General features: G+C 36.4%; 1 protein-coding gene across 1 annotated transcript in view; it reads right to left on the reverse strand.

The window, feature by feature from the left end:
- Positions 1-340: 340 nt before the first annotated feature.
- The window catches only part of FAM114A2 (family with sequence similarity 114 member A2), a 31,318-nt gene continuing 15,521 nt past the window's right edge, over positions 341-16,137 (reverse strand). The window contains exons 9-14 of the mRNA XM_081035189.1: positions 12,062-12,141; positions 8,806-8,928; positions 8,170-8,309; positions 6,449-6,521; positions 3,363-3,416; positions 341-1,511 (exon numbers count right to left, since the gene is read on the reverse strand). Of these exons, the coding sequence (XP_080891315.1) occupies positions 1,410-1,511; positions 3,363-3,416; positions 6,449-6,521; positions 8,170-8,309; positions 8,806-8,928; positions 12,062-12,141 (572 nt within the window). The 3' untranslated portion in view covers positions 341-1,409. The remainder of the gene's footprint in view (positions 1,512-3,362; positions 3,417-6,448; positions 6,522-8,169; positions 8,310-8,805; positions 8,929-12,061; positions 12,142-16,137) is intronic.

Consider the following 16,137-nt stretch of genomic DNA (forward strand, 5'->3'; position numbering starts at 1 on the left):
CCTCCTTCCTTACAAATTGTCCCCTACCCCAAATAAGGCGATTACATAGAAATAGTCTTGATATCGATCTCTGTTATAGCTGCACTTTGCTCTTTCTTTGGTCTGAGAAAGATACTGGAGCTCATGTTTGTAAAAATAAAAGGATAAATTGACATGATTATTAAATTTTATTTTAAAATTTTAGAAGATGAGTGGCAGAACTCACAAAAGTTAACCTGAATCATTGAAAACCACAAAGTTGGAGAACTTTTTCTAAAAAGAATACCAAAAAAACTTCTCGGGCGATGATACACTTTTAGTCTCTTAAACTGTTGAGGAGAGCAAAAAGGATGCTGAAAGATCTGAAGGATAAAAGTTGTATTTACAAATGTGCTAACAAATACATTGAAACAAACAAAAAGGAATGAGGAAAATATACTGTATCTTACAGGTTAAATCCTGTTATCAATGAACATCTTTTCTATGGGACTCTACAGGCCATCTCAATATTCAAACAATAAAACCCCATTACTAAAAGCGCTTCAATACTCCTCTGGAGCTGGCTATTACAGAATTTATCCTGCACATGGGGTTTGCATGAAAGACATCCTGGAGAGACTCAGCATATCTGCAAACAGGCCAACTATTTCTCTAAATTGCACTTACTGGTCTTGAACTCAATTGAGTATGGGTCAACTACAACTTGGAGCTTGTCATTTTGGGGTGGGAGAGCAACTTGAAGCCAAAGGGCACTTTGCTATAGTTAATTCATGTGGCTACAGAATATTCTGTAAGTTTCTCATCAATGCCAAAGCAAGTATCTGCTGAGAATTAAAAAGCAGGTGAAACTTTCTAACCAATTCCAAGAATTCATGTCATAACGAAATCATTACAGAGTTTATATATACTCAGTTTTCTTAGAGCCATATATTTTATTAGAAAGGAGAAAGTACATGGCATTAATAGATCAAGCATGTGAATTCTAACAGAATACTAAATTAAGTTCTTTTTCTCTTGCTTAACAACCGATTATATCCATGGGCTGCAAAATCATATCCATGACAAAAGTTAGCATTTTGCATTGATCGTCAAAGAAAGACCAATATTTTTGCCTGAGTGTACCACTAACCTTAACCTCGAACTATTATTTTTGAACTTTCTTATAAAAGATTCCCTTTAAATAATTTATTAATTATAACAATGGGGAAGAGTAGTGTGAGAACCTTGGATACTTCAGCCAAGCAACGAAAGCAACAAACAACCTGTACACCTGCTATCTTGCCTGAATTTTTATATACTAAAAAAACCCTCCTCCCTCACTTCTGCAAGGGTACCCAGAATACAGTAGCATTTCCTGGCCATCACAAGTCTCAGGTTGAATTTTCTCTGTTCTTCAATGTTCTGACAAAGGCCTCCAGACCTGCTGCAGCTCATGCCTTTGGTAGTTCAGACTTGCTCTCAATGAGCGAGATCTCCAGCACGGGTAAGAGTAGCTGAAAGGCATCCTGAATATAGGAAGCACTATTTGATGCCTGTCAGGATTGAGAAAAAAGAAAAACAAAATACCACAGTCACTTAAAAGAGAAAATATAAGACGACAACAACAAAAAGACAGATTAATTTTTAAAATCTAATTGAATCTGTAGCCTGGCAAATAAGGGCAAACTTAATAATTTTGGTAAAGTTATAGGGAAAAGAATGATCGAGCTCTTAAGATGATATGATAGCACCAAAACAGAATGTCAGTATTTTTGTTCAACTTGCCCATCAGAAATAATAGCCATTCTTTGGCATCCTGCTCAAATTTGGCTTTCAAAATTTATTTATTCCTTGATTAAATGGGTAGATCCTGTCACAGCATTTTAGTCAATTACTCAAAACGGATTTCAGAAGGACATGATCCTACACCAACAGGACTTCCCGTCATTGTGAAAGATTTTCTTCCATAGACTTAACACAATCAGTGAACATGGGTACTCACAAATATAAACAAGGAACACTGCTGTCAAAGATTATACAGTATAGATATATTTCTATCTAGTACAACAAACATATTGAGGAGCGTTATGGAATTATTATGCTCAAGAGTTTGCCAGACTTCATTTATACTTCGTAAGTTCTGATTTCCAAAAGAATAACAGAGTTCATTACATTAAGATAAAAATTTATAATTTCAAGGACAAGTGTCTCAAATCTGTAAGCATGAACAACCGTTAAGCAACAGGGATCCCTTATCAAGTGAGTTTACCTTTTTTGGATTTACCAATGGTAAGTATGCAGTCTACATATTTAAACTTCAGTGTGACATTTGATACAGAATTTTCCAGCCAAAAGAGATCTCGGAGAGCATCTAGTTAATCTCGTATTTTGTACATAAAGAAAATGAGATTGCCAAGAAGATAAATGCCTGGTCTAGGGTCATAGAACAAGTCAGGGAAGATCCAGGACAGGACGGGCTCCTGGCTTGCAAATTTCTTTCACCGACACCACTTTCCATCTACTAAATCACAAACTAACTGTAAAAAAAAAATAGTTTGCTTAAGTGACCAAAATAATTTCTCTGACTATTCAGGGAAAGCTGCGCACTGAAGGAATTAACAGCATTTCGTTGGTGATTTTAAAAGAATCTAAAACTAAAGAAGTCTACTAGCAAAAAATTTGTTTCAAATCATATTAAAAACCTAACCAATTACCAAATATATTTTCTGACCCCCAAACTTACGTAAATGTTTTAAATAGATCATCAAACATCTAAATTATTTGCACAATTAATTTACAAGATAAGAGTTCTTAAAACATGGAATCCAGAGAGCATCACACCTGGAGGCAATATAATCCTCCATCACGGGATCCTCTTGTAGCCCTCTTTTCCATGGACTTAAACCATCCATCCCTCCTTAAATCTAATGGACTAACGAGGATTACATAAACACAGGTACCTCTTTGACAAAACAAAGCAAATGGCTTGGCAAGGAAATGACAAAATGTTTTGTTTTGTAACAAATCTCCTCTGCATACACGATAGTCCTTTAAGAAGCAGTGCTCTGCCTGGTTGTGGCCTGGTGGTAATTTCCAACCCTTCATGTTTACTTACTGGTATCCAGAAGGTGTTTCATTACTGAGAATTGTCCCTTAACTGCTAAGGGTACGACTAAGTAATGACAGCCTACTGCTTCTTCCTTTGCACTTTACCCAGCAGCTGCATCTTTTAGGTTTTCTCCTTAATGAATAGGACTATGCATCAAACACACACCATTTTGTTCATGTAGGTATCAACATGGCTAACCTACCAATCTGGTGAAAAACACAAAAGAGCCAATAAAGACCTAAGAAGAATTAATACAAAACACCTAGAAGGTAGAGACTTAAAAACAATTACTAACCTCTAAAAATACTGCAGTAATTAACGGATTAAGGATGTCTGCCTTTTCTTTAACCTAGAATAAAGGATAAAGTGTTAAATGTGCACAGATTAAAAAAAAACATGAGCATGGTACGATCCTACTTTGAAACACACAAACACACACACACACAGAACATAGAAAAAGTCTTCACTGAGAGATAGCAAAATGTCATCTCTGGAAGTGCTTTAAATTTCTGTGCTATACAAACTAACAGTGTACTCCTTTGCAGTTTTTTATTGACTTTAAAAAGTATCTTCATTTTGGAAGAGGGGGATGGGTAGTAATAGTACACTTGACCAAAAAATTTTAGAAAAATTTTAAAACAAAATATTCAGATAGGGAACATTTGTTCAAAATATTCAATGGTTTTTAAGATGGTATGTTTGGAAAACATGGAACTAAATCATGCAAATGCAATACTCGCATATGTTAGCCTCTTATAGTTGACTTATTGGGTTAAAGTATCTTTATGAAACACATGAAAAGATTTGGCCTCAGAAGATTTACTTCAGGAAACCCAGAAGCTCTTTCAAAGGAAACATAAGAGGAAAGGAAAAGCTATATCACAGGATTATCCCTTTCAGGTATGATCTAAATTGAAAAGTAAGAAAAAGTAATTTGGCCATGCTCTTAAATAAACTTAAAGTCCCAGAATAATTTTGCTGCCACATTGATACTTACATACTTACTACAAAGTAATTTTTATTTTAATTGAGGCATAATTGACATGTAACACTATAGTAGTTTCAAGTATATAACACAGTGGTTCCATATCTGCATATATTGCAAAATGATCACCACAATAAGTCTGGTTAACCGCCATCATCATACATAGCTAAAAAGATTTTTCCTGTGATGAGAACTTTTAAGATCTACTCTCATAGCAACTTTCAAATGTGCAAATACAGAATTAGTCACCACGCTATACATTATATCCCCATGATTTATTTTACAACTGGAACTTTGTACCTTTTGACCCTCTTTACCCATTTTGTCCACCCCCCACCCTCTACCTCTGGTAACCACCCATCTGTTCTCTGTATCTATAAGCTTGGTTTACTACAAAGTAATTTTTTATCTGTTCATTAAAAATATCCTTGATTTTATTTTATCCTAATTCGTGATTACTGATTTCTGAATCATCTTCCATAGTTCATACACCTTCAGTAAATTTTTACAATTCCTTAAAAAACAAAAAATGAAAAAAACCACTTTAGCTTTAGCTACAACCTCCCTACTGGTTGGCAACTACAAAATATGAGTAGCCAGAATCTGTAAGTAAGGTGGTACTCCTTAAAAATAAGTCAAACTTTGGAGTTCTTATTTTATCAAGGTCTACACTTCTAACACAGGTCTTAGAGGGCCACACAAAATATACTGCAGACTTCATAAAAAGAGAGAACAAAAATAAGTTGCAAAAATCAGATATAAACAAAGTGATCCTAAAATTCATATGGAAATGAATAGAGCCCCAAATAAACAAAAAAGCATTGGAAAAATGTTGGAAGACTTACACTTCTTGATTTTAAAACTTACTACAAAGATACATTAATCAAGACAATATGGTACTGGCATAAGGCTAGAGATCAATGAAATAGAAATAAGAGCCCCCAAATAAACCCATATGTCTATGGTCAATCGATTTTTGACAAAAAGGACAAGGCAATCCAATAGGGGAAAGCTTTCAACAAATGGTGCTGAGAAAACTAGATATCCACATGCAAAAGAATGAAATTGGGCCCCCATTTAGTACTCCATACAAAAACTAATTCAAAATGGATTACAGACATAAATATAAGAGCTACAATATAAAACTATTAGAAAAAAACATAGGAGTGAATCTTCACAATCTTAGGCGAGGCAATAATTCTTTAGATACGATACCAAAAGTATAAGTGACTGAAAAAAAATATTGACAATATGGACTTCGTCATTATTAAAAACTTTTGTGCAGAGACACTATCAAGAAAATGAAAAGACAACCCATGGACTGGTAGAAAAGACATGCACATCATATATTAATATCTGAAAAGAAACTTGTATCCAAACTACATAAAAAACTCCTACAACTCAATAATGAATGGCAAATAGTAAAAAATCAAATATTAAAATAATAATAAAGACAATAAAATAAATAACCCAATTTATAAAATAATGATAAAAAGATAAGTGACCCAGTTTAAAAACAGGCAAAGGATTCAAAAAGATATTTCTCTAAAAAAGACATACAAATGGTCAACAAGCATATGAAAAGATGCTCAACATCTTTAGACATCAGGAAAAAGCAAATCAAAAACACAGTGAGATGCCATGTTATAACTACTAAGATAGCTAACATTTTTTAAAAAAATAGACAATAACAAGTGTGAGCAAGGATGTGGAGAAATCAGAACCCTCATTGCTGGCAAGAATGTGAAACAGTGCAGCCACTGTGGAAATGTCTGGCAGTTCCTCAATGGTCCATATCAGCCGTATGATCCAGCAATTCAACTCCTATCTATCCACCCAAGAGAAATGAAAACATACATGCATGTTCATAGTAACATTATTCATTAGAGCCAAAAAGTGAAAACAATCCAAGTATCTATCAACTGATGAACAGATAAATACAATATGATATACAAATATATGTATATCCATAAAAGAGAGTATTAGTTGGTAATAAAAAGGAAGTACTGATACAATGTGGATGAATCTCAAAAACATCATACTAAATGAAAGAAATCAAACACAAAATACTACATATTATTGTACGATCCATATTAAAGATCCAGAATAAACAAATCTATAGACAGAAAGTAGATTAGTGTTGCTTAGGGCTAGAAGAGTGTGACGGAGAAGAGAATGGGGAGTGACTGCTAAGGTATGAGATTTTTCTGGAGAATGATGAAAATGGTCTAAAATTGGATTATGGTGATGGTTGCACAACTCTGTAAATATACTAAAAAACCATTGAATTGTACACTTTAAATGGGCAAATTTTATGGTATATAAACTATATCTTAATAAAGCTGTTTTAAAAACAAAACAAAACCGACAGCCCAATAAGAGGCATGAATTCTTACCCCGGCAGTTGTTAGGCAGGTGGTGAACTCTTTAGACAGACAGGACAACTCTTTACACAATACAATTGTCATCCTAGAAAAGAAGGGAGAAAAGTCAGGAGGGTTCCTTTGTTTTTCTTTCTCTCTCTTTTTTTTTTTTAAATAAGCTATAGTTAACAATTGTCAGAAGAAAACTAAATGGGAAACAAAGCTTTAAAAGGGAGTACATATGCCTAAGTCAGCTACTTAATGTCTTTGGGGACCCATCTGAGTAGGCATTCATGCTACAGGAAGAGGAGGTTCACTCCTTGGAAAAACATTATTCTAAGAAATCCTCTAGAAAGTAATATACCTTCCAGTTAAATCAAAGGAAATAACTAAAATATATTTTAAGGGGGCAAGACAGTACTTAAAAGATACTACATTCCATTTAAAATACTATAGTTAAAATAAACATGCATTCATTCATTCATTAAACAAATATTTACTGAAAGTCTCCTATGTGCCAGGTTCTAAGCACTGGGGTATCAATAAACAAGCAAAGTCCCAGTTTTCATGGAGTCTATCTAACTTACGTGTCAATTAAGGGAGAGCCTATATATGTATATATAGATAGATATGTGTATATGTGTTTACATACACATACATACATATATACTGTACATGTAGGCATATATGTATATTTATATACACAGATATATAAACATACACACATACATACATCCATATCCATACATATACACTAGGTGGTGATATGAGCTAAGAAAATAAAGCAAGTAAAGGATTAGGAAATAAAAAATACTATTTTAGACTGGGAGGTGAAAGAAGGCAGCAGCATTTGAGAGGAAACCTGAATTCAGTGAGGGAGTGAGCCATAACTGGAAGAGCATTTCAAGCAGTAGAAACACTTTCCCACAGAACGGGCTGCTTTGGGGTTCTGAGTCCTTCATCCTAAGGAAGTTCAAGACAAAATCAAACGCCCCTTGTGGAATGTTATAAAGGGCAGAGAAACTGTAGATGAAGAGGTTTGGAGAACATCAAAGGCCCCTCCCAATCCTAACATGCTGGACACTCTCACACATAATTTTTTCCCTTGAAAATTCTCATTATTTAAGAGATTTATTTCTAAAGTAGTAGGTCTTTTTTTTTCTCCTGTGACTACCTACATTCTATTATTTTTCAAACTTCTGTTCAAAATCAACAATATTATGAAAAAAAAAGGGATTTGGGGGCTCAGCCAGACCTAGGTTTAAATCCCAGTCTGTACAACCTGGGTATTTAACTTCTCTTGAGTCTGCGTCTCTTCATTTTTAAAGCTGTACTAATCATCTACCTTTCGGGCTATCGTAAAAATTAGAAAGGATTCATGTAAATCTCTTAATGTGATGCCTGGCATATAACTATTATTAACAATTGAGGTTCTTAGAACTATTTTCTGTTTTTACCTATGCAAAATTCTATTCCTATTAAGACCAATAACCTCTGAAGAACTAATTTTCAGAGTATGTGGTGGTTAATAAAAAAGGGCAGATTTATACTGTAGACTTATGGCTCAATGAAAAGAAATACAACCCTTGGCTATTTATTAACTAAAAACTCCAAATGAAAAAGCCTCTACTATGTGATTGGTGCAGTATGAATAGCATCTTGCTGACAGGAAAGTTTCTAAAACTTTGGAAATAGCCAAAAAAAAAACCCTTTCAGCAATTCGCATCACTTAGAGGGATACTCATCATACTTACTGGGAAAGGGTTCTGCTCCTCTCTATGGCTGTCACTTCCTGCTTCTCACCATGCAGAACCAGAGCCGCTGTTTTGTGAAACAGTTCAATTGAGCAGGCAGTCAGTTCTGCTAGGCTCCGGATTGCAAATGCATGGATATCCTGGAGGGAAAAACAAAACAAAGCATAACAAAACAAAGCACTGGCTGTTTTGTTGTTGTTTTCTCATCTGAGATGAAATGATACCACCTTGTTTCTCGCCTACTGAAGGATTCAATATCTTGAAAGCAACAGAGACTAACAGCTCCCCTTCGGTAAACTTCTTCCATAGTAGTAAAACAACTTTACAGCTAGACTCATAGCTGAAAAATAGAGGCTGCCCTGAAGTTAGGTGTGACCCTGTAACTAAGTTTTAGCCAAAAGATTTAAAGTGTCTTGTAGCATGACACCACACATGTACCTTCTGTCTCTATTTCTTCACTCCTTTCATCCTCTAGTCTGGAACTAAGCTAGCACTCATAATCTTAGAACACAAGGTAGAAATTATGGATGGCAGTGAAACAAAATACAAGGCACTTAAGGTCCCTGATTAGAAAGAAAAAAAGAAAGAAAAAAGAAAGAAAGAAAAGGAAAAAAAAGCCTTATTTGCTTGGGTTACCTCTATTGAATTTGTATTGATTTGCTCCGTTTTTTCTCCTTCCAAATGGTTTTCTCCTTCTTCCTTCTCTTCTAATGGCTTGGCCAGAGATGTCCTGATCCATTCATAGGCTGTATTTCTTGCCTAAATAAGAAAAATATTACTGTCCATCAACAATTCACTTCCGCTCACCAGGGTTACTCTGCACCTACCCGGAACATGTCAGCATCACAGAAGTTGGTGCTGTTGGTCTCATCCGAATACAGTATGTACTAGTTTAGCATTTAACTCACTGGATTTCTCTACAACACTTAACACTGCTGCCCTCTCATTCCTTCTTGAATTCTCTACTCCTTTGATTTTCTTTAAAATGAGCTGTAATTTACATAAAGTGCACAGTCTTCCAAACCCAATGCAAGAAATGGGTATGTTAACATTTGTATAAAAAGAAGAAAATATATCTGCGTATCTTTAAAATATATCTGCCTATCTAAAAATTAAACACAGGAAGGCTATCCAAGAAAATAAAAAAGTTTAATACTTAAAAGGAGCAAGGAAAATGGAGTAAATGGGAACTGGGAGGGAGTGACCGTTCTCTGAGCAGGCTTTTTGCAGTTTTTATTTTTGGAAACATGCTAATATTCTACATATTCAAAAATTAGCATAGAGAAACACCAGATAAATCACAAATTCTTTTTGTAGGTTGGTTTTATAGTACTATGGGCAAAGCAATGCATTACAGGACTGAGAAAATAAGGAAATGTTCTAATGTTGGGAGACAGGGTTCTTACTATGAAAGAACAGAGATACAAACATGTAATGGGGAAAGGCAAACAAAAGCCCTGTAGGGGTGAGCTGAAATTGAAGTTATCAGTGTGAACCCATGATCTCTAAATATGAATATGTGTACATGTGCACATACATGCATACACACATTTATATGTATACACATATAGGTGTATGTATGGGTATATGTATGTGTTCTTGAATATATTCTCTGGCTCTGCCAACAGGGCCTAGAAGCAGAAATACCACAGAAGCAACAACCACATGTAGCGTCCAGGTTATATGGTTCCTCAAAGAAATGGCTGATTCCAGGGCTAGAATATGGAAGGTACAAGATGAGTCTAGAATATCTTGTTATGACAGAAAATATTGAAATATTCAAAAAATGATGGGGGCATATCACATAGAAGTCAGTTTGAAATAATTTGAACACAAACATTATTAACGACAGTAATGAATTATAAATCAATGGGGGGAAAACAGAAACCTATGAAATCATACTAACAACAAATAGATAATAAATAAAGGAATAGGGGAGAAAGGAGAGCTTGTCTTAACTACAGTAGAATGTGGACAGCCAACTGGTAAATGTGGAGCATGAGTGGGGGTTAAAACAACTCATTCTGCAACCATCATGGTAAAGACTGGTACAGCAAGAATCACGAGTAGATGCTAAACCCAGGAGGGAAATTATAATGAGGAGCAGGGTATTTGTACAGTCTTAAAATGTCTCCCCACAGAAACCCCATTAGTAGCACTGGACAAGTCGTAACTATACGGTGAGAAGTAAGACACCAACATGGGGCCGAGGGACATCATGTGCCTCTAGGTGTGATACCCTGGGCAGGAGACATATCTTATGAGGTCTTTATGCTGAATGTATAACCTGACTTTACGAACAAACAGCAGACAAACCTCAAATAAGACATCCTCTGTTTTTATAAAGGAAGAAAGGAGCTTGTATTTCTCAAAAATGTAATACGGTATCCTAAAAGACAAAGAAAAGCTGAGGAACTATGAATACCGGATCAAAAGAGACTAAAAGTATACGACAACTAAGTACAATCCATAATATAGCTCTAATGTTAGAGAAAAAAAATTAATATAAAGGACATTATTGACTCAGCTGACAAAACTGGAATGTGGACAAAACACATTAAACAAAGTCTAGTATCAATATTCAATTTACTGCAGTTGGTTAACTACTGTGATAACGTAAGGGAAGATCCATATTCTTAGGAGATACATATGCATATTAAAATACTTAGGTGTAAAGTGCTGTGTTTATAGTTTACTCTCAAAAATAGTCCCATTAATAATGATAATAATAATAATAATAATAATAATAATTGTGTGTGTGCAGTAGGGAAATGAGAGAGAAGGGACAGGGAGAGGGAAAGAGAATACATGGGCACGCATGAAAGATTAAGCAAGTGAAGTAAAGTATTAATAACAGGTACATTTCCATAAAAGGTATATGAATGTTGTTTGTACTACTCTTACTACTTTTCTCTAAGTTTGATATTATTTCCACAATAAAAAATTACTATGATACAAGCTAGAAAGTGCTGTCGTCAAGTGTTACAGTTGAGATGAGGGAGATAAACTGCAGGGAGGTGCTCTGACAAGTTTCCTTGGCAAATGCAGCATTTTCCCTGGGCGTGGAGAACAGGCTAACACCACTTACGGATCAGACCCCTTCCCCTGGGGAACGCAGGGGAAGGTGATCACCGTGATACTACACACTAGCTCTCAGCTCTCCCTGACTAGCAAGCAATGTGAGTCTGCTACCTGGCTCTGAAATGATTCTCGAGGTGGGGAGAGGAAGATGAGAGGCAGCAAGCAGCCCACGACCAGTGAACTGTGAGTGTCCCCTGAGCTGGCACTGGCATGTATGCTCCTGGGTACTTCACTAGAAACAGGCTCTCTCTACCCACTCTGAGCTTTCACTAAAGTCCGTCCAGGTCCCAGATGTGTAAAGACAGCTCAGGCATCACCACCTAAGACCAAGGCCTAGGCCATGGGACTGTCTCATTCTACAAGCTAAACGGTCATTATCTGAATCACTGGGCTCTAGGAAATGGCACCTTCCAGCTTCCTAAGATGGGGCCGCATCCTATTATCTGTGAAACATTCAGAGCCCTTAGAACAGACCTCAATAGAGGCGAGCCCACTGGTATGAAGGCTGGTGAGCACTTCCGACTTTAGTTGACCAACTCTCTGGCCTAATTTAAGCTTTCGGACAAGAAAGCATTCCAAATGAAAACTAGTGAGGATGGCAGATGTGTGTGTTCCAGGGAAGGGTGAGGGGTGCAGATGTGAGTTTAGCATGTTAACCTGTGAGAGCAGGAGGCAGGCAGAAGGGTGTGGAACCCAGAATATATCCTCAATTCTGGTGACATCACTGTCAGGAATTTACAATCTTACCTACTTTATCCACTAAATCCAACTTAAAAAAAAAAATGAAAATCACCAAGAAGTAATAACTTACTCTGGCAAGTTTCCCTGGTTTGGAGGAGACATGCAGCTGGGAAAAGAGCTCTGTTATCTCTTTGGTGAAGTCTTCATCCCCTAAAAAAAAAACAAGTCCAATGTAAAACACTGCAGAAAGACCGCTGAGGATCATGGGGGCAGGAGGGGACGGGGCAAGAGGAGGACAAGGGGAGGAGTGGCAGTAGCAGTGGCCGTAGTAATAGTAACAGCAGCAGCAAGTTATATGAGTACAGTGCTTTAGTGCTTACAGAATCATGTTAGGTGTATCAATGAATTCTTTCAATGGGCTTATACAAAGAGGGTCATTATCCCATTTTAGAGATGAAGACACTAGGGCTTGAAGAGGTTAGTTTATTTCCCCCAAATCTCGTAACAAATTAGGAGTCAAACCTTGGCCTTTCCACCTCCAGTCCAAATCCTGTGCTCTTTGTATTACATCCCAGAAGTGTAAATGGAGAACTGGTAGCATCCTAACCTGATACTATGCATGTACTTCCAAGAAGAATTTAAGTTGGGACATACATGAGTATAAGCCAATCAGGAGAACGGGAAGAGTTTCAGGCAGAGGAAACAAAGATCCAAGGTGAAAGAAAGCATGGCAAGAAATTTGATATGGTTGGGAGTGTCTGACTATAAGGTAAAGAAGAGGGGTAAAATGAAGCTAGGAAGGTAAGTAGGATCCAGGTAATACAGGGCCTTATAAACCATGGTGAGTAATTCAAACTTTTTATTAAGGGAATGAGGAACTGCTGAATGATTTTAAACAGAGACAGGTAAGTCCGATTTCAATTTTAGAAAGATCACTTTTGCTCCTGGGTGGGGTGGATGGAAAGGGGAACAAGAAGGGAGGCAGGAAGGCGAAGGCAACAATCCAGGATCCAGGTAAAAAATAATGGTGGATAAGAAGAAAGGAAGAGGACAAGGGATTCCAGAATGTTGGAAGGATGATAAGGAATAAGCCTGGTGTGAAGCAATGGGGAAAACGAATATTCATACTTGAGAAACATACATGCAAACAGGTGAGTCAAGGTCAAAACGACAATCAACACATACAAACAAATGGCAGAAAATGCTCTCTCTTCCTCTCGATTCATCTAAATCTTATCCAATATCCCCTTTGAAGCCCAGCCCAAAGCCGGCTTCTCTGCACCACAGAAAGCAGAGAACTTGTACACGGAAATTTTCTAGCACTAACAATCTGTATGAGTACTTCTTAGTCACCACTTCATGGTTTATCAGGGCAAATCATTATTGCTTCATACCTGCTTTCTCCCCAAAATCGTTAGAAAAAGATTCTATCTGGGCTCTTCTCTCTCCTTCTGCTATTTTTTGTCCTTCTCTTTTGGCATTCAAGGCAGAGAATTCAAATAGTTTAGCGATCCCAGGTATCATATGGTTTGGGGAAAGCTGATTTCACTAACTGATACAACTGTAACTGATATAACTCATCTAAACAACTCCTAATCATAGCCTACTGTCTAAAAAACTAAAACGGGACTCTTAGGCAGGCATTTTGCTTTCCCAGCTAAGCTCAAAATTATGTGGGTGCAAGGGATGAATCTGAATGAATCCATACTGGGATGCATGCACCCCAAGGGGTTCGCAAAATAATCCAATAGAGTGGGGGGGGGGAGTGGAACTTTAATTTACATTTATCTCATTCTTTAAAAAATTCTATTTTATCGTATACTTTAGAAAGTAAATATATTATAGTAGTGCATGTGTATAATTTACAAATAGTCAAATATAAACTAGGCCTAACTGCTCAAAAACTCTTACTGCTAAAGGTTGATCAAAACATGTGTGGAAATTGCTGTCATGTATTCCCCACAGACCTGAGTATAAAAGTAGTTGCTGCATTAGAATAAAAGCGTGTAAGGATGGAAAGGAGACATGGCTGGTACCTTGGAGGGAGTCAGTAGATAGCCTGGCATCTCCCCAACCAGGAAGTCTCCTTCCAAAGCAAAGGAATCACATAGAGGAGCAAGGGCTAAGGATGCTGATAGAAAATGAAGATCACCAACGTCACCAGAACCAGGTTCTGTGGTTTTTCTCTCCCCTTTGCTACTACAGTACCACCACATTTTTTTTTACCAAGATTATTGAGATATAATTAAATATCAAGGTCAGTATTGCATTCTCCACCGAAATCACTGGGGAGGGCTATTAGGAAGGGGGGCACGCAGAACTCCAGTGCTATATTTGCAGAGTCCTGATCTCTGGCAAACAGAAGAGAGAAATATCACAGACACTAATCCGTGTGTTTAGAATCTCCCTTAGAATCTTCTGAACAGAATTTAAAGATCAGGATTTTTGATTACTATCCAAAGCCAGATGTTGACTAAATTGAACAAATACTATTAAGGGCATTATGTACAAATAACTTGAATTAAGTTTATAAATAACTGGGGATTGTCACACCAGGGCGTGGTTAGGAACAATAAAGCAACTTAAGCAAATCAAAACTAATTTATGGGTTTTCTGCTAAGTGAGACTTCTTTTTAAATTAAAGTTTATTGGGGTGACAATTGCTAGTAAAGTTACATGTACTTTTAGGTGTACAATTCTGTAATACATCATTTATATATCACATTGTGTGTTCACCACCCAGAGTCAGTTCTCCTTCCATCACCATATATTGGATCCCTTTTACCCTCATCTACCACCCTCCTCCCCACTTACCTTCTGGTGACCACTAAACTACTGTCTGTGTCTATGAGTTTTTGTTTCTTCATTTGTTAAAATGCAAATCTTTATCTATTTACTTTCTCCATTCTAATAATGAAAATAATAGTCGAGTCCTTAGTGTGCCACAAATTACATGTATTATTTCATTTAGTCCCTAAAACCACCTGAGAGGAATTAGCATCCTTTTCTAATAGTTAAGGAAACAGAAACTCAGTGTTAACTTCCCAACGTAGGAAGCATGGCTTAGTAAATGGCAGGCAGATCCGGATTCTGAACCCAGGTCTAACTCCAAAATCCATCCTTTTATCCACCATGCTACACTGCCTTCTCAATACCTCGAGACAGCTTTAAAAACTTACATTCAATAATCATTTCATCTCAGGACTCTTTATATAGAGTTAAGATGTCACTTAGCAAGATGTTATATATATATATATATAACCAGCCAATTTGACTTCTTAGGTCATAGTGCAGAACACAAATGAGAACAAAACAGAAAAATCCATCTCAGTCCAGAATCCATATTCAACTTTAGTTACAAGAAAGACTCCCCGATTCTCACTCAGAGCACTCAATTTAAATAAGATGAGTTATCCAGTTTTCCACCCATAGCAGGTTAGAAATAGAAAATAAGATGCGGAGAATACGGGAAGCAAGCTCAGTGACAGTGAAGAGAATTTCAAAATGGGCAGATAAATGCACAAAAGAAAATAAAGATGCACAACTGTAAAAAGAGACATTTCTAAAAGTACAATAGTTTAGGATAACTTAATCTAGCAGTTCTCAAACATTTTGGTTTCACGACCCCTTTACACTCTTGAAACTTTTTGAGAATCCCAAAGAGTCTTTTTTTAATGTAAGTTATATATCAATCAATTTTACATGAAAAGTTAAAACTGAAATGTTTGAGGTATTTATTAGTTCATTAGAAATAACAATAAACCCACTAGACATAAATAACATACGTTTAAAAAAAAAGCACAGTAGTTTCCAAAAAAGAAAAAAATTAGTGATACGAGTGCCATTGTTTTAGATCTTTGCAAAACTCGTTAATGCTTAGCTTAAAGACAGCTGGATGATTTTATCTGTTTTTACATTCAATCTGTTACGACACGTTTTGTTTAAGTACATGAAGAAAATCCAAGATCACAAAGATATGTAGTTGAAAAAGGGAGAACTATTTTAATAGCCTTTTCAGAGGATCTGCAGACCACATTTTTCAAGCCACTGATTTAATGTACCACATGGATGATTGTTCCTACTGTGTTTCCCAGAAATTAAGACCTAGCCGGACAATCAGCTCCAGTGCATATTTTGGAGCAAAAATTAATGTAAGACTCGGTCTTATTTTACTGTAAGACTCAGTCTTATTTTACTATAAGACCC

The sequence above is a fragment of the Rhinolophus hipposideros genome (assembly GCF_964194185.1).
Source record: "Rhinolophus hipposideros genome assembly, chromosome: 23".
In the NCBI taxonomy this organism is placed as follows: domain Eukaryota; kingdom Metazoa; phylum Chordata; class Mammalia; order Chiroptera; family Rhinolophidae; genus Rhinolophus; species Rhinolophus hipposideros.